A 24946-nucleotide genomic window follows, 5' to 3' on the forward strand; every position below is an offset into this window, starting at 1 on the left:
AGAAACTGTGGAATATTTTTCCCATCCTTATTTTAAAATAAGAAAATTCGCATATAAATTCACAGATTTCACTAGTACAGCTAGTTATTTATTTAGCCTATTTTCACAGTGGATTTGAGGCCCATTTGTGTAAACTTCGAATGGCCTTTGAAGCCAGGGGGTGAGCTGGAGTAGAAGAGCCCTTTCCAGCTGGTCAAGGCTGTTTCTTAGAAAACTGGAGACTTACAGGAGCCTTCAGCCACCACCATCCTTGAAGCTTCCCCTCAGCATGGGGAACACGCTTTAGACTACCTCTGCACTGCCTCAGAATTGTGGTGCTCCTGTCGCTGACTGTCTTCAGTAGTGGAAAGAGTGGGAAATTCGGAGATAAAAGCGAGCACGTTAATAGTTTCAGATGTCTTTTTTTTTTTTTTTTTTTTTTTTGCTTCTAGTTCTTCATCATTTTCAAGAGCCAGAATCTTATCCTAAAGAAGTCCATGAGAATGTTAAAACACAACAAGACTGTGGCTCAATATTTTTATTTAATTGCAATGAGACTGATCCATATATTACACACTTAAAAGCTTTCTCTGACTCTTTTAGGTGCTCATAGTTCTATCCTAAATGGCAATTTCTCCTTGAAAGTGAAGGCAAGAACATATTAAATAATGGCATACTTGTTCACTAGGGTCTCTATTTTAGCCCACCACTTTTTTTTTTTTTAACATTATTCTCTATCTCCTACAGACCAAGAAGATTAGAATATCATCCAAAGTCCTTGACCGTGGTAGGTCATACTGATGATCACTATAAAGAATGTTCTGTTTCCATGTAATTTGACTGTAGCACAAGATTAAATAGGAGTTCCTAAAGTTACATTTCAGTCATGTTCAGTGTCGCTTTCCTTTCTGTCCTCAGATGAGGCCTCTTTGACCTCTGATCATCATACATCCTGTAACTGGGAACCTTCCTTCTGAAATTTTCCTTGTATTCATCCTCTTCACTGCATCCCTACAGCCACTGCCACATGTCAGGCCCTCATCATTTCTCATCCGTCCTATGATAGTCATCTCCTACTTGTTTCTGCCTCCAGCTTGGCACCCCTTCCTTCCATCCTCCACAGAGTAGACAGAGTGATCTTTCAGAAGCAAAAAGGATGATGCCCCTTCCCTACATAAAACCCCTCAGTGGTTCCCACTTGCATTCTGGATCAAATCGAGCTCCCTAGCACGGCATGTAAGGTCCTCTATGATCTGGCCCTCACCCTCCTATCCAGCTTTCTCATTCACTGCTTCCTCCTTGTCATCATAACCAAACCACATCTAACCACTTGCCATTTTCCAAACATGCTGTTATTTTTATGCCTTCCTGGTATGGCCCATGCATCTTCCCCTGCCAGGAATGTTCTCTCTCAATTCCTTTTCTCCTCTTACTTCAGTTCCCACCTCACAGACTTATAGACCAGTTCAAGCTCCATCTCCTGTATAAAGCCTCTCCTGCCCTGTCTCCCACATGCAACTGACTGGCTTCCTACCACGTGCCTACACTGTCCCCTTTGATAAAACAGCACCTGCAACATTTCATTACTGTTCTCTACTTGCACATCCCTTAACTTGACTAGAACCCTTTTAGTGCAGGGATTGTCTCATATTCATTTTGGTATCCCCCAGCACCTATCCCCTAATAGGTACTAAATAGGAGGGGGTGTTAGGCAGACTCAGGACCCAGGACCAATGCTACCCATGGTGGAGTAATTCCTAATATAAGATGTAGCCACTGGTGCCCTTGTCCTACCCCAGGCCAAGGGTATGTATTCATGAAAACCTGTGGCCTGTTTGTGATATAGCTTTATGGAAGAGGGGTATAGTCAAGGCATGTCTGTATATGCTCCACTGAGACCCAGCTGTTCTAATAGTGGAGTTATGAGAATACCTTAATACTACCTACCAGTTCTTAGTTATACTGTGCTGGTAAGTCATTTTATGAAATATTTACATTCTTGTTTCTATTCCTTTTTCTTCATTCTGCCAGCTGGCAACCAAACCAAGGAAGATGAAACTCAACCACCCTTGTTCCTTGCCATGTTCCTTAATGAGAAAAAGGTTGAAACAAACAAAAATATTTATTAAAATATAGTATTGGTGTTATCTGTGAAGTTTATCCATCTACAGGCTGTACTACTTTTCCATATGTATATAAGAATTAGCTGTTTATGCAGTAAGAATTGTATATATAAGAATGCCATATGTAATCAAGAATCAGCTGTCCTGTCACTGAATGCCTGTGTTTCCTAAAAACTTGATACATCTTTTTCCTTTCCTTTTTAGATGCCAGATATTTTAGAAGGAAATAGAAATTATTTAAATTAAATATGATTGAAGATTAAACATTAATCATTTTCATCAACCAGTCCAGGAGCACAGTCATTACTAAGTATAGTAACCAGATCAATCATACAAATGATACATTAAAATCTGTATAAAAGATGAAATTATACATTCTAAAAATTGTGATTACTTTTCTTCTAATTTATTCCTGTGAACGACAAAACATATTTAACATAAACAGAGGAACAAGTGGCTTCTTTTGCAAATGTCTATTTTCATTCACACAATATCACTTCCATATTATCAAGCCTTTAATGACACATAAAAACAATAATGTATCTCATTCCAACTTTTTGTTTCTGCCTGTAGGACATTCTTTTTCTCTTCTGGCGGGCAAGCTCTTCCTACTACCAACCAAATTTTAAGACACTAATTCTGAAATCCTTTGGAATTAAAACACAGATGAAAGGGGAGGACTGGTCCTTTGAGACCTAACTCGTAATTTCTACTTTAACATAGTTTTGAGGAATTAGTTCTGAATTTAAACAAAGGAACCAGAGACAGCTGATTTTGTGAGATATATCAGAAAAACAAATGTGCCTACATGCATATTATCCTTTTGCTAAATCCCAGAACCAGGATGGAGGTGTAGCTGTTGAATCAACTATTGGAAGGGAGAAATTATTTTAGCTTGCTGAAATTAGTTTTGCACTGAAATTACTCAGGTAAGTACAAGAGAAGAATATATGGAGAATATATATCTGCACTTGAAGGAAGTGCTGAATAAATAAAAGTTATTATTATTGTTGTTATTTTTGCTGAGGAATTCTGTAAGACAGATCTTATGTGAATTTTGAAACAGAAATTTTAACTTCTCAAATTCAAAAAGTTGCAATACCATTTAAGACAAATGATGAGAAATGCACAGAAAAATGCAGCTGTGACAGTGTTGTGTTTCAGAAAATTAAGCATTGAAAGTTTTGGAAATGATTCCAGTTTTAAAAAGAGATATTGTTTCCCTGGAGGATCCCCTCCAGGGAAAATTAAAAACGTGACAGGAGAAAGACAAATATTAACATAAAGATGGCTAATGCAGTTCTGCAATCTGTACACGATTGTGATGAAACTTTTGGAAAGGAGGGATTAACATAGGCTGTCTGCAAACAGGAGCGTGTGCCTAAGCACCACATTTGCCATGTATGTTATTAGACATTTATGATATTTTACCTGCAGGTTGTCTCAAAATGAATGTGCCTCCTTTGGTGCATGACTGAAGGATGCTGAGTCTAAGCCTGTACTTCTTTCAATAAACATTTAGTGACTTTCAATAAACTGTGTGACAGCCTCTATGTTAGATGCCAAGGACACAAAGAAAAATCAGGCAAGGAAGGACTACATAATCCAAAGGAGATAGATACACTGTTCTAGAGTGGGGTGCAGGTGTAACTGTCCAGGGTACGCTAGAAGCATAGATGAAATGACCCAGGACTATGTCAGGGAAATTCAGGACACCTGAGCCATATCTGTCCCTGACTGGACATTCCCCAGACAGATAGAAGGGGAAAACAACAGCACAGTCAAAGCACAGAGGCATGATAGGCTCTATTACATCCCATGAATCACAAGTCATGTCTAAAACCCACATTCTTCATATGGCAGGAGGCGAAGATGGTCATGAATAGCATTGTATGCCTGGCCAAAAAATCTGAACTTTATCCTTATGAAATCTCAAGCTCCAAAAGCTTTAAAGTAGAGGAATGATGTGGTCATATATGCATTTTGAAAGATCACCTTAAAAGTGATGTAAAGGGTAGGTTGATGGTGGGTGATGCTATAATCAGAAGTACCTGTTAGGGGCACCTGGGTGGCTAAGTCAGTTGAGCGTCCGACTTCGGCTGAGGTCATGATCTCACAGTTCATGGTTTGAGCCCCATGTTGGTCTCTTTGCTGACAGCTCAGAGCCTGGAGCCTGCTTCTGATTCTGTGTCGCCCTCTCTCTGCCCGCCCCCCGCCCCCAGCCCCCGTCATGCACACTTGCTCACTCTCTCTCTCTCAAAAATAAATAAACGTTTTAAAAATAATAAAATAATAAAAGATTGTGACACTTGCCTATAGAAATAAAACTCTGGGTATGAGCAAGTGGCATATGTAATTCCGGAAGCTCCACTCTGAAATATTTACAAAGGACTCTAGGAGTCAGTATGAATTCATAATTGTACCTCTGGGGAACTTCGTGAAACTGAACATAGATCCTCCCATATTTAGCAAGGCCAACCTTGCATGAAGAACAATTAGAACATAGTTTTTAAGAAATTCCAGTGAGCACGATATGGTGAAAAATTCAATGGCACTAATGTACACTTGAGGGTCCTTATAATAAATGGGGCCAAGGTCAACAAAGATGTTCTGAGAAGAGAATTTCTGTGATTTCACAGCACAACCACTCTACTGATGAATTCCACTTCCATTTGGACTAGAGGATTTGAACATCCCAATCAGAGACCTTTGGTACTCGGAGAATAGGGTCTAGGAAGAAGTCAGTTCCCTCTCTCCCATGTCTCTCGTTAACTCTGATGCTACTACCACACAACACTCTGACACCAGATGTGTGGTGTTTTTTCACACACCAAGCATCCGACAGCAATTCTCTGTGACATCCGCTGGGTGTCCTACAATTTAAATCAATTCTGACACTCCCCACCTGGAGGTAGCATCAGACTCCACAGGGTAAGGGCTCAGTCCCACAAGACTGCCCTCACTCCACGGCAGATGCCTATCACTAGTCCAGGTGATGACCAGCTATAAATCAGAGGTTCCGACAAACCCCTCCTCAGGTTTGATTAATTTGCTAGAGCACCTCACAGAACTTAGGGAAACACTTACCTTTAACAGTTTATAAAAGGATACAGATGAAAAACCAGACTAAGAGTTACACAGGATGAGGTCTTGGGAGGATCCTGAGTGCTCTGTCCCCACGGAGTTGGGGTGTGTTCCCTTCCTGGTATTTGGAGGTATTCGTCAACTGAGAAATTCATTGAATCCTATCCTTTTGGGATTTTTATGGAGGTGTCCTCATGTAGCCATGACTTATCATTAAATCCATGTCCAATCCTTTTCCTCTTTCTGGAAAATAGACAGTAGAGCTGAAAATTCCAACCTCCTAATCATGGTCTGGTCTTTCTAGTGACCAGCCACCAGCCAGGAGCCATCCAGAGCTGACAGAGTTGCCTCGTTAGAACAAAAGATGCCCCTAATGCTGTTCTCACTTAGGAATTGACAAAAGTTTTAGGTGCTCTATGACAGGAACTGGGGCAGAGACCAGTATATATATTTTCTTCTATCTCACAAATAGGTATAAAAACTATAGTACTACAACTAATATATCTTTTTAATATACCCTTCCCTTTATTGAGGGATGATCTACATACTGTAAAAGACACCTATTTTAAGTGTAGAACTCAGTGATTTTACAAAGTAAATGTACAGTCATGCAATAATCCCCACAATCTAGTTTTAGAATATTTCCATCTCACACACCCCAAATCTCCTCTAGCCTACTGGCAGCCAATCACTGCTTTCACCCCCAATTTCTTCAGGATTCTGGTCAGTCTTGTTCTTGGGAAACATACAAGAGAAGTCTTAGTACGACAAACTGTGATCAGCTGCTGTGTCTGAACATGAGGCATTAAGGCTGCTACTTGGTTACTTTCTTGGTATTTCACTGTCATCTGCCATGACCCATCTAGTTTTGTAGGGGCCAGCTGGCAAATTAAATTGGAATTTGATGGAGACCACCACCCTATGAGAGTGGCACACACCTCTACCATTCTCTTGGGATGTGGGTGTGCTTTTAATTTACTATCTCTATTGGGAAGGAGAGTAGTAGTGGCAGCTTGAGAAGCTTCCACTGAGCCCTTCACACTCTTAATACTCTTGATAGCTCCCCAAGGAACCAATGTAAGGGTTCTTTCAACCACCAAGTATGTCCATTCCATCTGTACTTTCAGGGACCAGATACGGTGGGTCTGATAACCTGAAGAATCCACTGTTGGCTGGACCCAGGATGAGACTCCATTTATTGCCTGGCTCCTTTATACTCCTACTCTAAAAGGGGGCCATGTTGGCATGTTAGATCCTGGATATAACATCAGTTCAGACCTTGTGTCCAAGAATCCTCCAAAGGCCTGGGTGTTCCCCTTTCCTCAATGCGTGATTACTGTGAGTAAATGTCCATCCTTTGAAGAAGGATGGGGGATTCACAACTGAATGGCAACTATTGTGGGGTTTCAGGACTCCCCATCATAGTACCCTGGCTTCTCTGCAGTTACTGGGTTCTGGAATTGAGAACCAGCTCAGGCGCAGCTGAGGAGGGGACCATGACTTTTTCCTGGGTGACTGCCCTCAACACCCTCCCAATCTTTCTTGATTTCTTTAATTGTATAAATTAACACTAAGTTGAGTGCCCACGTATCTTATTAACCATTGCCGTGGCTCTCTCCAGGTTACTCCTCCTGCTCGTTCTCCAGTCCTCTCCCTATCAGACTTTGCAGCTCATGGGGACGGTGATAACTGAGCCCACCCTGTTGGATGGTTAAGGGGTGCCATCTGGTCTTTGTTCTCATCCACTCATCCTCATTGCTATCAGCCCAGTTCTGTAACAGCATCCTTTACCCTCAGCCTGGGCTACAGAGGACAACCCACCACTGGCCTCAGTGAGGCTGGAACCCTTCTTGCCTCTGCATTCCTCATTGCTTTGGTAGATGGAGTGTCCTCCAGGCCCTCTCCCAGAATGTGAGCTGGTGAGTCTTCCAGCCTTACATAGTAGATCCATTCCAACAGGCTTACGTTTAGGAGCCAGGCAGAGGAGGAGGGGCCGGTGAGGTGGAAAGAGAACTAGGAGAGTAAGGTTGTCACTGAGTCTAGAGAAACAAGTGTGAAAGAAGCAGGGAACAGGGCTCAGATGAGGACTTTGGGGTTTAGCAAGATGGAGATGTTTTACTGTTGAAAAGAAAAAGCCCAGTTGGAATAGGTGGAGAAGAAAGTTGAAAGGTGAGCTAGTGAAGTTTTACTGTGTCAGAAAGCAGGGAAATGAGGCTGTTGCTGAAGGGGAACAGGGGCCACAGGGAGTTTTGTTTTTTAACTTGGGCGATATTACCGTATGTTTGTATGTTCATGGGAGAAATGGATTGGAGAAGTAGAAATGTATTATGAGGTAGAAAAGAGAGGGCTATCTTTGAAATACACGTTTTTGAGCAGGGGATAGGATGCGTACCACAAATGGTGGATGCCCTTGGTGGGCCTATAAATATTTTTGTTGTAACGGAAAGAAGGGCAGAGCCTAGGTGTACAGAAGGACATAAGTGGAGGGTTTTGTGGACAATGATCAGGTGATTGTGCTTTTGTCTGTCCATTCTTTTCAAGGCAATATGAGCTGGGGAGGTCTGTGAATTGTGCAGAAAGAGAACCAGATGGGAAGAGCAGCCGGGAGAGAATGTAGGACCTCCTCCTAAGTTAGCAGAGCTTGGAGAGCCATGACTTCTGTGTGTGTGTGTGTGTGTGTGTGTGTGTGTGTGTGTATTTTAAATGTTTATTTTTGAGAGAGAGCATGAGCAGGGGAAGGGCAGAGAGAGGGGCAGACACAGAATCTGAAGCAGGCTTCAGGCTCTGGGTTGTCAGAACAGAGCCCGATGTGGGGCTCAAACCCACAAACTGTGAGATCACGACCTGAGCCGAAGTCAGACGCTTAACTAACTGAGCCACCCAGGTGCCCCAGAGCCACAACTCCTACGAAAGCTTTCCTTATTTTCTGTTTCTTTTTCCTGTCATGTCCCCTTTTCATAAGGAATTTCTTTCAGAGGTAAAGTATAGCACAAAAAGCCCAATTCTTTTCTTTAGCCCTTGCTAGGTGAAGTCTTTGCTTGCATGTAATGAACACACCATTTTTTTTGCTTGATGTTTTTTCATTTCCTATTAAGCCTACAATTAAACTTCAGTTGCAAATTTGTGGAGAACAGATGTCACTGGTAACAATATAACAAATTCAACAAATATTTTCTGTGTTATAACAGAGTGTACTCTTCTGTAAACGTGACGCCTAGGCACACTGATCCCTGGCCTCAAGATGTTTAAAGACAAGACACATAATAAACTATATATTGTGTTGAAGGTAGTAAGCACTGTGAGTGAAGAATAGAGAGAAGGAAATAGGCAGTGGGGGAGAGGGGGAGGGAAGGCTGGAGGGTTGCGATTTTAAATTAGGAGGTGAAGGTAAGCCCTCAAGGTAACAGCTGAGCAAGAGTTTAAGGGACATGAGGAAGTTCCTCAGCTATGTGGTAACCTGGAGAAATATAACACAGAACAAAAACTGGTGCTTAATGAGCCCATTTGCCAAAGAGGCTGAAGGAACACTTAAGTAATCAGAGGAAGAGAAGGCTCTGCTTTTGCAAATTCTAAGGGAATACAATGACCAAAGGAGAAAATCAACTGTGGATCTGCCTGAGCTGTAGGAAGAGAATAACCAGGATGTGGTATATTCCTGGAAAATGAGTATCTTCAGACAGATAGGTGCAGAGGTGAGAGAAAAAGAGAACGTGGGTAAATATTTGGAAAGACCTAAATAAATTAGTAGATTCTTTCTTTCTTTCTTTGTTTTTTTTTAATTAAGATTTTTAAAGTAATCTCAGTACCCAATATGGGGCTCAAACTCACAATCCCAAGATCAAGAGTCACACATGCTCTACTGACTGACCCAGCCAGGTGCCCTTAAATTAGGAGATAGATTCTTAATTCCATAAATCAAGGATTGGAACCAGCTAAGGGGGAGAGCTCTGGGTGGGCACTATGGGAAATCTGCTTATTATTGGGAGAATGTAGGTCATAACATAGGATTTGTAAGCACCAAGATCAGGGTAAGTATTTTACTTCCCTGATCCACAGGCAACTACTTTTTATTTTTGATGTTTATTTATTTATTTTGAGAGATATAGAGAGCTCGCAGGGGAGGGGCAGAGAGAGGGAGACAGAGAATTCCAAGCAGGCTCCGCACCCTCAGCTTGGAGTCCAAGGCGGGGCTGGAACTCACAAACTGTGAGACCATAACCTGAACAGAAACCAAGAGTTGGATGCTCAACACTGAGCCACTCAGGCACCCCAACTACTTTTTATTTTAATACCAACTGGGCAGTCACATAGGTTTCTTTGTTTTCTGTTTGTATGTTTTTATTTTTCCTAAATTTTGCATATAAGTCACTTCCAGGATAGGCACACTTTGTCTCTGATGAGTATTAGGTAGCTGGCTGCCTGAAGTTCCAGTCCCAAATAAAATCAATTAGTAATCATTTAATACCTGGTGTAGCAGTCCTAGTTTAAGACTGAACTGGATTATCCTCACCGGTTCAGGCTACTGTCTAAACACGTCCTGAGAACTGGAGACAGACCTACTAGGAATCTCGTTTGAGTTGTAATGAGAATCCTCCCCATGGGAAATCAGTCCTGTGAAGGGAAATGAGAGTCAGTGAGACATCCTTGGTCCAGTGAGGAGACAAGAGGTGATTTTGAGTACTGTACATAATGCCTATACCTTACACGGCTCACATTGGATTCATTCTGGTACGAGGAGAGAGCAGCAAGTTAAATAGAAGGATTGTCAGAAACCTGTCACACATCAGGAACTCAGAAAAGGCCTGATTTGAAACTCAGGGAACAGAAGCTGCCTCACGGTTGGGAAGGACAGTCTTCCCGCGCCAGTAGAGTACTCGCAAGGTTCAGCCACAAAGTGTTGACAGTGGCCTTGGTGGCGTTGGCAGAGTGGCAGCTTTGGCAGCCGAGCACAGAAATGGAGGCAGCAGCAGAGTGGGAGAATGCCCTCTCAGGGAGTGCCTCACTTCTGCCAGGTGCCTTAGCCATGTTAAAAAACCAAAATTGAACCAAGTAAATGTGAAGATCTAACTGGCTCTTTTAAGCGACTCATGAATTGGGCAGCATTTCACCTAGCAAGTAGAGGGCAGCTCCAAGGAGTTGTACTAAAGGGAAGGTTTTTATAGGAAGGAGGGTGGGGCCAGAAGTTATTAGCAAAAGCAAAGAAAGGGTTGTTTCAGGCCTGGTCACCTGCCTTAGGGGGGAAGGACAGGGTGTCTTATTAGGTTGATTACCTTACCTTCTTTTGGGAGATAGAAAAGGGCCCATGTGACTAGATGCCTCATTGATGCTGATCAGAAAATTCGTGACTGACTGGTTATGACTCTATTTCTGGGGGAAGTTGACACCGCAATTAAGTAGCATATCAAGTCCAGATTTGGTGTTTTGGCCTAAATGATGCCATTTTGGGCCTGTGATTTTCTTTGTAACAGCAGTGGCGGCAGTGGCACTGGTGGCCTGGTGGAGTGGAGTGGGGCTGAGCTGCTTGAGCTCAGCACAGTCAGTCTGTGATTTTAGTAGACAGAATTAATGGCAACAGCAGCCACAAACTGCTTTTACAGGGGCCCCAGGGCAAAGAGGCCTTGAGCAGAGCCAATGCAGGAGCAGAACAGCAGAAGGTCCTAGGCCATGGAGCAGGAATCTGGACTCAGCCTGCCAGGTTCAAATCTTGCATCTGCCATTGACCAGCCTTTAAACTCTGGGTAAATTACTAACCCTTCCGTGTCTCCGTTTTCTTCTCAGTGAATAATATCCAGGTCATAGGGATTTTTAGAGATTACTGAGATTATAATGAAAGCACAGCTCTAGGAAATAGTGATTGGAAATAATAAGCAGGCAATAAAGGTTAACTTATTTGTTTCATCATCTATAGGATATCTCACACGGATTCAATCCAGTAATACTTCATATTCACATTGTTTAATTGCATGAAATACCAGATTATTGGTAACAACCCAACTAGATGAGGAAACTGAAGGACACTGAACAGCCATTGCTGCCTCTATTTTATATTTACCAAATGTTTACCATATGCCAGGCACTGTTGTAGATGATTTATAATTCTGGAATGTCAAGTAAGAATTTAAGAACGGTCAAAAAAAAAAAAAAAGAATTTAAGAACTGTCACTATTTAACCATAGATGAGGTTGTGGGCAGATAGGGTCCAAGATCTTTCAGTGTATATTTTAATGCTTTTTGGTTTTTTTTTAACAATTATATATTACAGAACATATTTCTGCTTTTCAGTGCCACATACGGGCACTTCATGTTCCTTGTAGCACTGTAATTTAAAATTATACGAAGACTATCGCGCGCTGGGCACCAGGCGGAACGTCACCCAAACGAAGTAACTACTTGCGACGCAATTAATTGGGACCAACGGACAAGCAGGGTGGAGCGAGCAACAAACCACTGGTGGCCAGCGCGCGTCTAACGCGGGAAGCGGACTTTCTCGGGAACGTCAGAGGCCGCCGGCAACCCGTCACGTGACTCCTCGGGCTGCCCGTGCTCCCCACCTTTCCGAGCCAAGCAGCCACGTTGGCGGCGTTCCTGGGCCAGAAGAGGGGGCGTGGCGAGGGCCCTTGCGTGATACGTGCCCCGCCCCCTGCCGGAGCCCGGATGAAGAGTAACGCCATTACCGCCGGAGCCGCGGAGAGCACTGGCGGGCGGTGACTGGTTACCGGACCGGCCGCGCCATGAGAGTCCTCTCCCGCCTGCTTCTGCTTCTCTTGCTTGTGTTTCCCGCCACCCTCTTGCTCCGAGGCGGCCCTGGAGGTGAGGCGAGGGAGTAGGTGGCGGGTCTTGGCCGGGAAGGAGACGAGACGCCACCGACCGCAAGTTTGAAGCTGGAGGCGGCAGCGGCTCCTGGGTCCGGCGTGCGTCCCGCCACCCTCTCCGTACCCCTTCCCCGACCCCCGGCCGGTAGTAGGGGGTCTCAGCGCGCGCGGGCTGAGTCCCGCTGGGGCCTCCGCCTCTTGCGTGCGGAGCGCGGGGCAGTGCCGGGCGACCTTGCTTGGTGGCCGCCCGCAGCCTTGGGCTTCTTCTCTGGCCCGGGACCCGCGCCTGCAGCTGTGGCCGGAGTTGGTGGGTCCTCGGCTTGGGGGAAGGAGGCGAAGGGGCAGTGGGCACAGCTGCACCCCGAGCGCGCTCTGCAGCCCGTTGTATTTCTTCTGGCCGCCTCCGCTCCACCCCCATCCGCTCTGGGCTGACGTGTCTTTAGCTTCCACGCTGGGAGCCCTCCATTCATTTGCTGAAACCCTTGGTCTCTACACACCTAAACTCTTAGAGCATCTTCTTTGCTGGCCATCTCCCTGTTTATCAGCACTCGGTCCGTCCGTGTTACCAGGAGTCTTCATTTCAGAAGAACTCCACATGTTCGCCTTCATTGTCCACCCCTTACTCCCAGGCCGAACGAGGAATTCCTATTACTTGAGCCCTCGGTTTTCTTCTCCTATGTATCGTTTTTCTGTTAACTGTTTTTTGTTCTGTGGGAAACAGCGCTTTTGCTCTTGGGGGTGGGGGGTGGGGAATCTAATTCGACACGATACGTTTATTTCGGCTTATTCTTTCCAACAGTTAACCTGGTGTGGAAATCACTTAGCAGAACATTAATGATGTGGAAAGTTGGCTTTTTGCCCTGGTTCTATCAGGAACTTAAGTTTTCTAATCTGTAAAATTCAGTCTGACTACAAGATTACTAGAATTCCTTTCATTCTGTGAGTTCAGGCAAGCTGTGCGGCAAAATGAATGATAGTGCCAGGTACCCATGAGTGGTTTTGCAAAGAACAGTGAGGTGACTGGCTTCTATTTAGTGGATAGAAAACCGAGTGAGAGAATTACCCAAACCTGTTCATGAAATCATTTGCGGGTGTAAAGAGAAATTCTTTTCCTTTATGAGTGGCTTGCTGGTCTGTGCTCACTTGGCTTTTTAAAGAAAATTAGACGATTGTACTTGATTAGAATCTAGGTGTATTTTTTCAGATTTTAAAACATTTTCATCTTTAAGAAAACATCAATTCAGTATCTAAAGCCAACTGGATATCTTTAAGCATTTTTTTTGTGAGGAATGGTCTTTCAAAGGATGTTTTATCTTCATTTTTCCAATTGAAAATGGCTAGACTTTTAGGCACAAGATTGTTACTGGTTAACATTAATATCTACAGAAATGTAGGGTGCAAATTCATTATGTATATTGAGAAGTCTTGAAATTTAAGTACAGCTTAAAATTGTGTGAGCATAGGTATTTTTCTTACTGGTTTTAGAAAATGACTTGTAAATTATGAATGCACTATTTGAGTCTTCAGCAAACAGTAGAAGCTATTTTTCACAATGTGTTTGCAATGTGTGGATCAGTGTTCTTTAATATTTTAAATAAATCTTAACCAGTAAGAACTAAAGGAAGTGGAAAAAACTTAAAATGCATAGTCCTTAGTACGTACTGTTTTTCTTGGGTATTGCAGCATCTACATATGCTTCCTTTCCCACATTTTTCCCTCTACTGAACTGCCACATCATCATTTTTTTTCTGAGGAAAGTTGGAAGAATCACTAGGACTTGGGAATTCTTTTTTGAGGTCTTGCCTGAGATAGATTGAATGTGACTTATTTAGAGAACTTTTGTCTATAAAATTATAGTTTCTTGGCCTTACAGTTATGCGTAATTTTTAAGTGTAGGGAAAATAAAAAGTACTTGAACATGTTTGAAGGTATATGCAGAAATAAATGCATGCTTTCAGGGCTATGAGCCCTGAAGTTATCAGTGCAGTTTTCATTAAATCATATGCATTTTATGCAAGCTAGTTTTTACCATGGGTGCCATACAAATGTATGTTCCTTGAAATTACATGCTATCAAGTTCTAAAAGTTAGAACTGTAGTCAAGTTTAATAACAAATGTTTCTTGCCTAGTTATTGAGAGTGCTATTTTCCTTTAGACCTGAGCAGGGTTTTTGTTTGTATGGTTAATGACAGGGATTAAATTTTGGAGCTTTTTACATTTATCTTTGTATGTACGTACGTACGTACGTACGTATGTACGTATGTATTTATGAGAGCACTAGCGGGGGAGAGGATCAGAGGGAGAAGGAATCTCAGGCTTGATCCCACGACCCTGGGATCCTGACCTGATCTGAAATCAAGAGAGGCTCAACCGACTGAGCCACTCAGCCTCCTGGAGCTTCTTTAAAAAAAATTTTTTTTTTCAACGTTTATTTATTTATTTATTTATTTTAATTTTTTTTTTCAACGTTTATTTATTTTTGGGACAGAGAGAGACAGAGCATGAACGGGGGAGGGGCAGAGAGAGAGGGAGACACAGAATCGGAAACAGGCTCCAGGCTCCGAGCCATCAGCCCAGAGCCTGACGCGGGGCTCGAACTCACGGACTGTGAGATCGTGACCTGGCTGAAGTCGGACGCTCCACCGACTGCGCCACCCAGGCGCCCCCTGGAGCTTCTTTAAAACAAACTTGCTTCAAGTTTTTTATTTGAGCCTCCAGCCATCTTTAGTTTCACCTTCATTTTCCTAACAATTAGATGCTTTTTAAAATTAAACAGCATTTCCCATTAAAATTAACACATAGTTGGTAAGACAGTCAATAAGATAAAATCATGAATCATCTAGATGCATTGTAATTTGTCATCATTCAAGTGAACTGAGAGATTGAGTTACTCCAAGGGGGAAAGTGTGTTGCCTATACCTGGGATTAAAAAACATTGGTTTGCCAGGGGTAAAGGTTAACTGTTTGTTTTGTATTTTATTGTTAGGCTCATTAGCTGAGGCTCAAGATCTTACAGAAGATGAAGAAACGGTAGAAGATTCAATAATTGAAGATGAAGATGATGAAGCAGAGGTGGAAGAAGATGAACCCACAGATTTGGTTAGTGTTCTATGCAATGTAACTCATGTATATGTCATTTCTAGAATTTATCCTTTTATAGACAAATTTGATATTAACATTCTTGCTTTTAGAGGCTTCTAAATGTGATCAAAGTGGATTGAAGTTGGGAGAATGGGGCCAGTCATTGAGGATGGATTATAAATATTTTCTTGCACAAGGAAGGAGACATGAAACAAAGAACAATTAAAGATCATATGATTGTGAGTCTATGAGGGTAATAGTATAGTGGGAATAGCACTGGACCAGTGTTGATAGATTTGGGATGCATCTACTTAGCTTTTTGACCTTGAGTAGCTTTTCTCTCTGGATTTCATTTGCCTCTTCTTTCCTTCATTCAGTAAGCAACTATTTACTGAGTCCCTACTATGTGCTAGGCACTGTTCTTGGTGTGAGGATAGGCCAGATATTTTCTCTGCTATCGTGGAGTTTCTGTTTTTGGGGTGGTATGTGTGTATTTTGCTGGCAGGAAGTGAGGAGCAGGCAGTAAACAGTATATAAAATGTGTCCTGTGAAGAGGAAGGGGTTTAGATAAGATGTCTTGAAAGTCCTCTAGTTCTGAGACTTATTCTAAAATTATAGTATGACAGTAAGAATGTTAGGCTAAAATCAAGATTATTGCTGCATGCTTCTAGCTAATTTCATTTCCTCTCTTGGACTACTATAATTTATCCTACACATTTTTTCTTTACTACTTTTAACGTTTATTTATTTTTGGGACAGAGAGAGACAGAGCATGAACGGGCGAGGGGCAGAGAGAGAGGGAGACACAGAATAGGAAACAGGCTCCAGGCTCTGAGCCATCAGCCCAGAGCCCGACGCGGGGCTCAAACTCACGGACCGTGAGATCGTGACCTGGTTGAAGTCGGACGCTTAACCGACTGCGCCACCCAGGCGCCCCGTTTCTTTACTACTTTTAAACCCCAAAATTGGTCCTCTTCACAGTCTTAGCAACACATTGCCTTCAGTGTCAGAAAGCGAAGGCTATCAGGTGCAAACGCTGTCAAATTTTCTACTTCTAAATATGTTACTCACTCATTCTTTCTACATTTTCCTTAAAAATTAGTTGTCTTTACTGTCTTCTAAGGCTAGCCCTACCACCTGTGTTCTTGTCCCCCTGTCGTCCTGTGGGATTTTGTATTATTCTGTAATTTCAAATGTTGATCCTTCTTAGTGACTTGATTCTTTCAAACTGTATATGCATATACAGTACTTACGTACTCCACTTTGTATTCTCTACTTTAAGTTGCTACACATTTTATCTTTACCAGCACATTTCTTGAAAGAGTAAATGTATAGTTTTACTATGTATCTAGTAAAACTGTTATTGCTAAGTCACTACTGACCTAATTGTGAAATTCCTCGTCTGTTTTTCATTGTTTTCCTGTTCAAACTCTTAGCATTTGCAGAGTAGAGTATCCCTTTCTTCAGTCCCTTCATGTTGGCTTCTGTGGTACCCTCCCCCTTTAGTTTCCTCTGCCCCTCTTCTGCTGCTTGGTCTTTCCACTATCTTCTCTCCCCTGCTTATCCCCATAATGTTAATGAAACCTGTGGTTTCAGGGCTCCTGGGTGGCTCAGTTGGTTGAGCGTCCAACTTCGGCCTAGGTCATGATCTCATGGTTTGTGGGTTCGAGTCCTGTGTAGGGCTCTGCACTGATAGCTTGGACCCTAGAGCCTGTTTCGCATTCTGCCTCCCTGTCTCTCTGTCCCTCCCCACTTGTGCGTGCACTCTCAAAAATAAATAAATAAACATTAAAAAAAAACCCTGTGGTTTCAACCAACACCATCTTTAACTGACAACCTTCAGACCTTGTCTCTAACCACTTACCTTACTGAACTCCATACCTTTATTTCCAGCTCTTTGCCAGTTAGCACCATCTGGATATTCCATTAGTACCTCAAATTTTATTTATTTATTTTTTAAAATATTTATTTATTTATTTTTGAGAGAGAGAGAGAGAGAGAGAGAGACAGAGTGTGAGCAAGGGTAGGGGCAGAGAGAGGGAGACACAGAATCTGAAGCCGGCTCCAGGCTCTGAGCTGATAGTACAGAGCCCAATGCAGGGCTCCAACCCACAAACCGTGAAATTGTGACCTGAGCCGAAGTCGGAAGCCCAATCAACTAGCCGCCAATGCGCCCCTTAGTACCTCAGATTTTATATGTCCAAAATGGAATTCAGCTTAGCTCCATAAATTATTTACTGTTTTGATATGGCTCAGTGATTCAAGCTCTTGCCTTATTACTTCCATTTCTTTTTATCCCACAACCCATTAAATCATACCTTCAGGGTGATTTGTCCTTTCTCTAGCATACCCTTTCCTCCTTAATACAGTTTTAGGGTTCCTGCCTTCTTGTCTCTGGTCTCTTTTCTCAAAGGTGGAAATTCACTAACTCTTACTAAATTAGTGGTATCATTAAGGATACTTAAAATATAACATTATACAATTGCATAGTCATCAAACAAATTTTTGAGTGCCTTCTCTTGAGTACTAGCTGGCTGTGGAGAATTTTTTTTTAAAGTGTAAGACAGTCTTTGCCCTTGACGTCTGTCTATTGGGGGAGAGAGTGTTTTACATAAATGGAAGGCAAAATGCCAGTAAACAGTGGTACCCTTAAGCATCTCAATTTATTAAGGGCCTGAATATTTCAAATATGAATATCTTTGTAATTCTCATTGATGCTTGGAGAGGACTGCACTGAGGTTAAAATTGTAAATTAAAATTAGTTCATATTTTCTATCACCTTTGTTGAGACCTAATTTACATATCATGGTAGTCTCTTTTAAACATGCAATTCAGTGATCTTTAGTAAATACTAAGGTGAGCAGTTCTGACTTTTAGGACATTTCCATCATCCCAATATAATCCTTCTTTTCCTTTCCTTTCCTTTCCTTTTCTTTTCTTTTCCCTTTTCCTTTCTTTTCTTTTCTTTACCATTTTTACCAAGTTGTGTGATGTCTTCTCAGAGGAAAATTGTTCTCTTAATCAGGATAGAAATCACTCCAAGGGTGAGGACAAGGTGCTCGAGAACAGAAGTCTGACAAAAGGGCTACAGGCCAAGTCTAGTGGTCTTTATTCTTTTACATAATTGTCTGTGGCTGCGTTTATGCTGCAGCCTCAGAGTTGAGTAGTTGCCCGAGGGACCTCATGGTTCTCAAAGCCAAAAATACTTGATATCTGGGTCCATGGGTTGGTGCCACTTTCAGAGTATTGTTTCCTCCACCCATGTTGTGGGAGGATGGGGCAGGTAGCTGGGGAAGACTAAGTTGGAGACTTTTTCCTATAAGGTAGTATTCCTGGTATTTAAATTAAGGGGGAAAATGAATACTATTTGTTTTAACTAGAATGTAAAATGTTCCTTTGACAGACACATTTTAAGCTTTTTTCAAACTTTACAAAGTTTACCAACCCATGCTTTAGAACCTTGAAGCTTGAAGTGTGGTTTGAGTACGTGAAGCCTTGGCATTTCCTGCGTGCTTTTAGAAATACAGAATTTCCGGGGCACCTGGGTGGCTCAGTCAGTTAAGAGTATGACTTTGGCTCAGGTCATGATCTCGCAGTTTGTGAGCTCAAGCCCTACAAGCTGTGCTGACAGCTCTGAGCCTGGAGCTTGCTTCTGTTTCTGTGTCTTCCTCTCTCTGCCCCTCCCCTGCTTATGCTCTGTCTCTGAAAAATAAATAAATGTAAAAAAATTTGGGGGGGAAGAAAAAAAGAAATACTGAATTTCCAGCTTTCCCTAGAGTTATATCAGATCTGCATAAAATCTCCAGGGGATTGATATGCACTTTACTTTTTGAGATGTAAATTTTATTTTAACTGATGAGATACACTGAAATTCATTCACTACTAATCCCAAGAAAGCCTCAGAGAAGCAGTCTTTTGTGCTAAATCTAGTGAAGTCATTTTTTTAAAGTCATTATTTAATTTTTTAATGATGTATTTTTACCCCATAATTACTTTTTAATGTTGTTTTTCTTAGGCTGAAGATAAAGAAGAAGAAGATGTATCTGGCGAACCTGAAGCTTCACCAAGTGCAGATACAACAATCTTGTTTGTGAAAGGAGAAGGTAATAGAGAAATGTTAGTTTTAATTCAGACATAGGAATTTTTCAGATGACAAGCTCACTTTATTTGGGAAGCAGAGATGCTTAAGATCTTTATTATTTTCCTCTCTTAGATTACAAATAAGTATGTAAATACATATTTCCAAACAAGTTTTCCTATATGTGTGAATAGCCATATCTGTAAGGTAGTATTCTTGGCATTTAAACTAAGGGGGAAAATAAATACTATCCATTTTAACTAGAAGTTAAATGTCCTTTTGAAAGCTACAGTTTTAAAACTTTTTTCAAACTGCCACAGTAAACTAACTCATATCTTGAGTGTAAATATTAGTGAAATATTAAATCTGTACTATTAGGCCTTGATTAGAGCCTAGGTTTCAGTAAAAGAAAATACATATAATGTCTTAGGTTTATTGAGGGCTATATGGCAGACACTGTTCTCAGTACTTTGTGTGTATTATTTAATCCATATGAGGATAGTTCCTACTGTTCAGTAGAGAGTCTAGAGACGTGAGGAACTTGTCCAGGATGACTCAGCTGGTAAGTAGATTGTGAAGACAGACCCAGATTTGTCTGTCCCAAAGCCTCTGCTAAACTGGGTGAAACTCAGCTCTGTAGACCACAATGTAATCATTGAAGACTTCTTTTTTGAAATTATTAATTATCTTGGTCTTCTCAAGTTTTGTTTTATTTTCACCTACATTCCAATTTTATGCCTCCAATAGGTATGATATGAATAAGAGATTCCCCCCTTCTCCTCTTTTTGTAGCTGTCTCTTGGGGTCTCACCTTCAAATTTGTGTTTTGAGTGATTGCTCAAAGTGGATATGGGTTACCTGGTTCGTATTTGTTTTTTTCTCAGTATTTTAACAGATACTACAATTTTCAGGTGAATCTCTTAGGCCTGTCTTTCTGTCATTCTTCTGTTATTTGCACAGATAATAGGTACTGAGTTGAAGGTGATTTCAAGACAGATAGTCACACGGCAGCATAATCTTAACTGCTAAAAGTACACATCTCTTTCTTAGACCACATGATGTGCAAGTGATGTAGTCTGACATTGAGATACTCCATTCAGTTCTTAAGTTGGAACGCTGGAGCACAGACAAGGGTTGCAGTTTATACATCAACTGTAATCTGTTACTAGTTAGTAGGGGGCTGGAGTGAGCTACTAAAAAAGATTCTGAAACCAGGTCCACGTGTAGGAGAGGGTGCCCAGATCCTTATAATGTCTCTTCGTGTCCTTTGAATGTTTTCTAATCTTCTGGTTTCTTTTTTTGTTTCTTAGATTTTCCAGCAAATAACATTGTGAAATTCCTAGTAGGCTTTACAAACAAGGGTACAGAAGATTTTATCGTTGAGTCTTTAGATGCCTCGTTCCGTTATCCTCAGGACTACCAGTTTTATATCCAGAATTTCACAGCTCTTCCTCTGAACACTGTAGTACCGCCCCAGAGACAGGCGACTTTTGAGTACTCCTTCATTCCTGCAGAGCCCATGGGTGGACGACCCTTTGGTCTAGTCATCAATCTAAACTACAAAGATCTGAACGTAAGGCCTTCTAAACCTTTTTTTTTTTTTTTTTTAAGTTAGAGATGGAGGAGGACAGTTGACATTGTTTAATGAATACTCTTATTCATCTAAGTGCCTGTTTTGTAGTTGGAACTGTGATGGGCAAGAGGGAGGCAAAAATAAATTACACATGTTTGTCTTCAAGTCTAGAATCCAGTGGAGGCAGATGGATGTAAACAGGTGATATCACAGCATTTATAAATGATACATAGTGAGGGATGGGTGTAAAGTGCTGTAGTATGAAAGTGGATGTGACTTGACCTAGATGTTAAAAGGAAAAGGAGCAGTAAGCCACACAGTGGAGTCTGCTTCGTATTCAGATGTTAATATGTGTTAAGAAATCTATTTTGTACTTCCTTTTATTGCTTGCATTTTGCCCATTTTACTGCTTTTATTTGTAAGTGAAGGTCTTTCTGTAACTGTTTTTCCATCATTTTATACCCTCATAGATAAAAACATAACCAAATATTTTTAGGATAGTTAAAGCAGTGAGGTTTATGGTTTATGAGAACCAAATAGTCTAATATGCTCTGTTGTCTTTTTTGTGGTTTTTAATATACACATTGTATATCCAAAGAATTAATGAGAGAAGGCCACTAGAATTTTACTGCTGAGAGTTGACTTCTAGGTGCCAACTATTATGTCCTTTAGATGAGAGCACATCTAAACCATTCCCTTCTCAAAGTTTTCAAAGTGGGAAATTTCATCCTCTCCTGGAAGCTTACTCAACCTTTTCATCGCATAGTGTCAACATGTTCACTCATGTCTGAGATCAATTTCTCATGCTGCCATTAAGTTTTCTGTTTTTCTTTAAATTACTTAATGGGAAGGGTTTTTCATCCTTCAAAATAATGTATTAAGCTTCCTCAACTTCATAGTTAAACAGTTTGAATAATTATATATTTTGTCTTGTTTTGAGCACACATGTACATAGTTTCAGTTCCAGTTTGAATGTTAGTTTGTATCCTCAATGTATTCTGATTGCTGGAATTGTCATTGGAGCAATGTGGATGGAAAGATCTTGAAGTAAAACTTCAATAATTACAGTTTAGCAATAAGTGACAGTTTTGAGAAAGTAATGCCTTGTTGTGAAGCATCAAATGCTGAAAACATCTAAGTATTGTCCCAGTGACTATGATGAATTTGAAAACTGAAGTGTGAAACTGACAAAATTATTCCAAGACCACAACATAAACATGCTTTGATACTGCAGATCATGTTTATTATAAATTGATTTCCAGTTCATTGTGAATTTAGAGCATGGATTTGACTTCTGTTCAAATCTAGTTCTTAAAATCCGCTACTCTACATTTTCATGCTGTTCCCTTTGGAGGATTCTGTACAACAGAAGTTATGGCTTCTAGTTAATGGGTGTTCTGTGGGGTTTTTTTTTCTTTCTGCACATTTGTCTCCTTTTTACTTTACTTCCCTGTTTTCTCACACCTTTCCCCTTCTCTGCCCTCATGAAAGTGGAGGACAACTTTAGCAAGGTTTTTTATTTTGTAGAAGAAAGTAATACAATGTTGAGTCTCTGACATTGAGCTAAGTGATGAGAAAGCTGTTTCTTTATCTGTTGGGGATTCTTCTAAGAAATTGTACAACCTTTTATTTTTTCAATGAATTTCACATTTTTGTGATTTATTAATAGGGCAATGTATTCCAAGATGCTGTCTTCAATCAAACAGTTACGATTATTGAAAGAGAGGATGGATTAGATGGAGAAACGTAAGTGAAAGTTGCAATGTGTAGGTAGATCTTGATCTCACATGTCAGGCCTGGAAAGCTTGCTCCTGTCAACATTTGTTTTAATAGCGAAAATGGACCTATAAATTTTGTGAAATCTATATCTTAGATGGTTCTTATAACTATTAACAGAGAGGAAGGATGGTTGAAACTGATAAAAAAAAAACTGTTTTAAAAAAGATAGCTGGCTTTCTGAACATCCCCTCTCCTAAATTCTTTTCTACCCCATGCTCATAAGCTGATCACCAGCCTCATCTAAGTTACATACCTCTTAAATTGCTATTAAAAATATAAATTAGAAGATGTTATTATCTTGGAAACTGTGTTCTTCATGAACAATGATGAGTGATTTATACCATATACATATATGTAATTGAGCAAAAGCAATTTTTAAATCAAATTATGCAAAATAATATTTGAGGGAGACAAAAGCTAATATAATTATTTTAACTAACTGAGCTTGAGTATGACAAATAATAAAGTAATTTTATTTATTTTAGATCAGATACTTGGTTTTTTTTTTTTGACTAATTGTTCTTAAAGATAAAAGTAAATTTGTGGAACTTACTACCTAGATATAAATTGAATATAAAATATTTTCTTCCTTTGCCCCATAAGTTATTTGGAAAACTTATATTGTGTTAGAATTACAACTGTAATTAGTTGTGCTATTGTTTGAGGTAAAGCAGAATTCTAGTTTTAATTAGTTGTGTTTCTTATGAATTAAAGCCAGTTTGTTTTTTCTCCTTTTATATCAGAATCTTTATGTATATGTTCCTTGCTGGTCTTGGGCTGTTGGTGGTTGTTGGCCTTCATCAACTCCTAGAATCTAGAAAGGTAATTCTAGATGAATGACTCTTACAGTCATACATCAAAAGTTGTTATATACTGAGCATATTCTAGTTATTTGTGGCTTCTTGCTATCATTCTAAGTTTGTGTATTTACAGGTTTGTTGCACCTTAAAAAAAATTTTTTTTATTGTTTATTTTTTGAGAGCAAGCATGAGTGGGGGAGGGGCCAAGAGACGACAGGAGAGAGAGAATCCCAGGCAGGCTCTGCACTGTCAGCACAGAGCCCGATGTGGGGCTCGAACTCAAAAACTATGACCTGAGCTGAGATCAAGAGTCAGGTGCTTAACCAACTGAACCACCCAGGCATCCCTGTTGTACCTTTTTAAAATAAAACTGGGGCACCTGGGTGGCTCATTTAAGTGTCCGACTCTTGATTTTGGCTCAGGTTACCATCTCATGGTTCTTCGTGAGATTGAGCCCCATGTCTGGCTCTGCACTGGCAGAGCCTGCTCGGAATTCTCTCTGTCTCCCTTTCTGTCCCTCCCCTGCTCACATGTGCCCTCTCTCTTTTTCCGTCTCAAAATAAACATTAAAAAAAAAAAAACTGAAGATGAGACCTTGTATATGTGACTGATTTGTTTAGACTTTCATATACATACAATTAGCATCTTTGGCTACACCCTCCAGAATGATCTTTACCTTCTTATTGTAATTCTAAATCGTGCTAGAATTTTATTCTTTAAACTCAGTAAGATTTCATTGTTCTGTTTACTATGCTTTTTCATGGATTTGTTACTTGTGAGCAACACAGATTTTAGATTTGCTTTAATACTCTTAACTGTAAGGATAGCAATTACCTAAGTCTTTTCATTTGAAAAAGGAAGAATGAAATTGGCTGTATTCTGTCTAGCTTCTGCTTTCTTGTTAAGGTACTAAAGTGGCAACACTGAAGCGCCTGCTATAATCTTGGTTTCTCTTTCTCTGGATACAGTAGCTAATTCCATCACTGTATCTTTAGCTCCCTGTCCTCCCTGCAAAAAACCAGAGCAACCCATATTATTGCTCTCAATGGAAAGTATAACACGATTTGTGTCAGAGAAAGTAAGTACTTGCTCTTTAAAAGAAATACTGGGGCGCCTGGGTGATGCAGTCGGTTAAGCGACCAACTTGATCTCGGCTCAGGTGACAATCTCACGGTTCATGAGTTCGAACCCCACATCAAGCATCTGAGCTGATGGCACAGAGCCTGCTTGGGGTTTTGTCTCTTCTTCTCTCTGTCCCTCCCCTACTTGTACACTCCGACACACACGTTTTCTCTCTTAGTGAATAAACTTGAAAAAAATAAAATGTTCTTTATTTTAAAAATAATAAAAAAAATAAAAAATACTTGGAGGGCACCTGGGTGACTCATTTGGTTAAGCTTGGCTCAGGTCATGATCTCATGGTTGTGGGTACTGTGTCGGACGCGGTGCCTGCTTTGGAATCTCTGTCTCCTCCTCTATCTGCCTCTTCCCCCCTCCCCCCCAAAACAAACATTTAGGATAAAAAATAGAAGAGAAATACACAGGGCACCTGGGTAGCTTGTCGGTTAAGCGTCTGACTCTTGATTTCAGCTCAGGTCATGATCTCGTGGTTTTAAGAGTTTGAGCTCCACGTTGAGC

At 40.9% G+C, this 24946-nt stretch overlaps 2 protein-coding genes across 10 annotated transcripts in view; both read left to right on the forward strand.

Annotated features, from left to right (window-relative positions):
* CAGE1 (cancer antigen 1) overlaps positions 1 to 3634 on the forward strand; it is a 55436-nt gene extending 51802 nt beyond the window's left edge. For 6 of the 7 annotated variants that reach the window (XM_040460616.1, XM_040460617.1, XM_040460620.1 and 3 more), the window contains 2 exons: positions 727 to 766; positions 2011 to 3634. In XM_040460616.1, the coding sequence (XP_040316550.1) occupies positions 727 to 766; positions 2011 to 2115 (145 nt within the window). In that variant the 3' untranslated portion in view covers positions 2116 to 3634. The remainder of the gene's footprint in view (positions 1 to 726; positions 767 to 2010) is intronic. The other variant, XM_040460619.1, reaches the window with a different exon arrangement.
* An 8186-nt stretch (positions 3635 to 11820) lies between these two features.
* The window catches only part of SSR1 (signal sequence receptor subunit 1), a 41144-nt gene continuing 28018 nt past the window's right edge, over positions 11821 to 24946 (forward strand). The window contains exons 1-6 of one of the 3 annotated variants that reach the window (XM_040460593.1): positions 11821 to 11996; positions 14985 to 15097; positions 19095 to 19182; positions 20467 to 20729; positions 22399 to 22475; positions 23252 to 23330. In XM_040460593.1, the coding sequence (XP_040316527.1) occupies positions 11918 to 11996; positions 14985 to 15097; positions 19095 to 19182; positions 20467 to 20729; positions 22399 to 22475; positions 23252 to 23330 (699 nt within the window). In that variant the 5' untranslated portion in view covers positions 11821 to 11917. The remainder of the gene's footprint in view (positions 11997 to 14984; positions 15098 to 19094; positions 19183 to 20466; positions 20730 to 22398; positions 22476 to 23251; positions 23331 to 24946) is intronic. The other 2 variants (XM_040460594.1, XM_040460595.1) reach the window with 2 other exon arrangements.

Source organism: Herpailurus yagouaroundi, unplaced genomic scaffold (assembly GCF_014898765.1).
Source record: "Herpailurus yagouaroundi ecotype Mexico unplaced genomic scaffold, PumYag 250, whole genome shotgun sequence".
NCBI classification, from domain to species: Eukaryota; Metazoa; Chordata; class Mammalia; order Carnivora; family Felidae; genus Herpailurus; species Herpailurus yagouaroundi.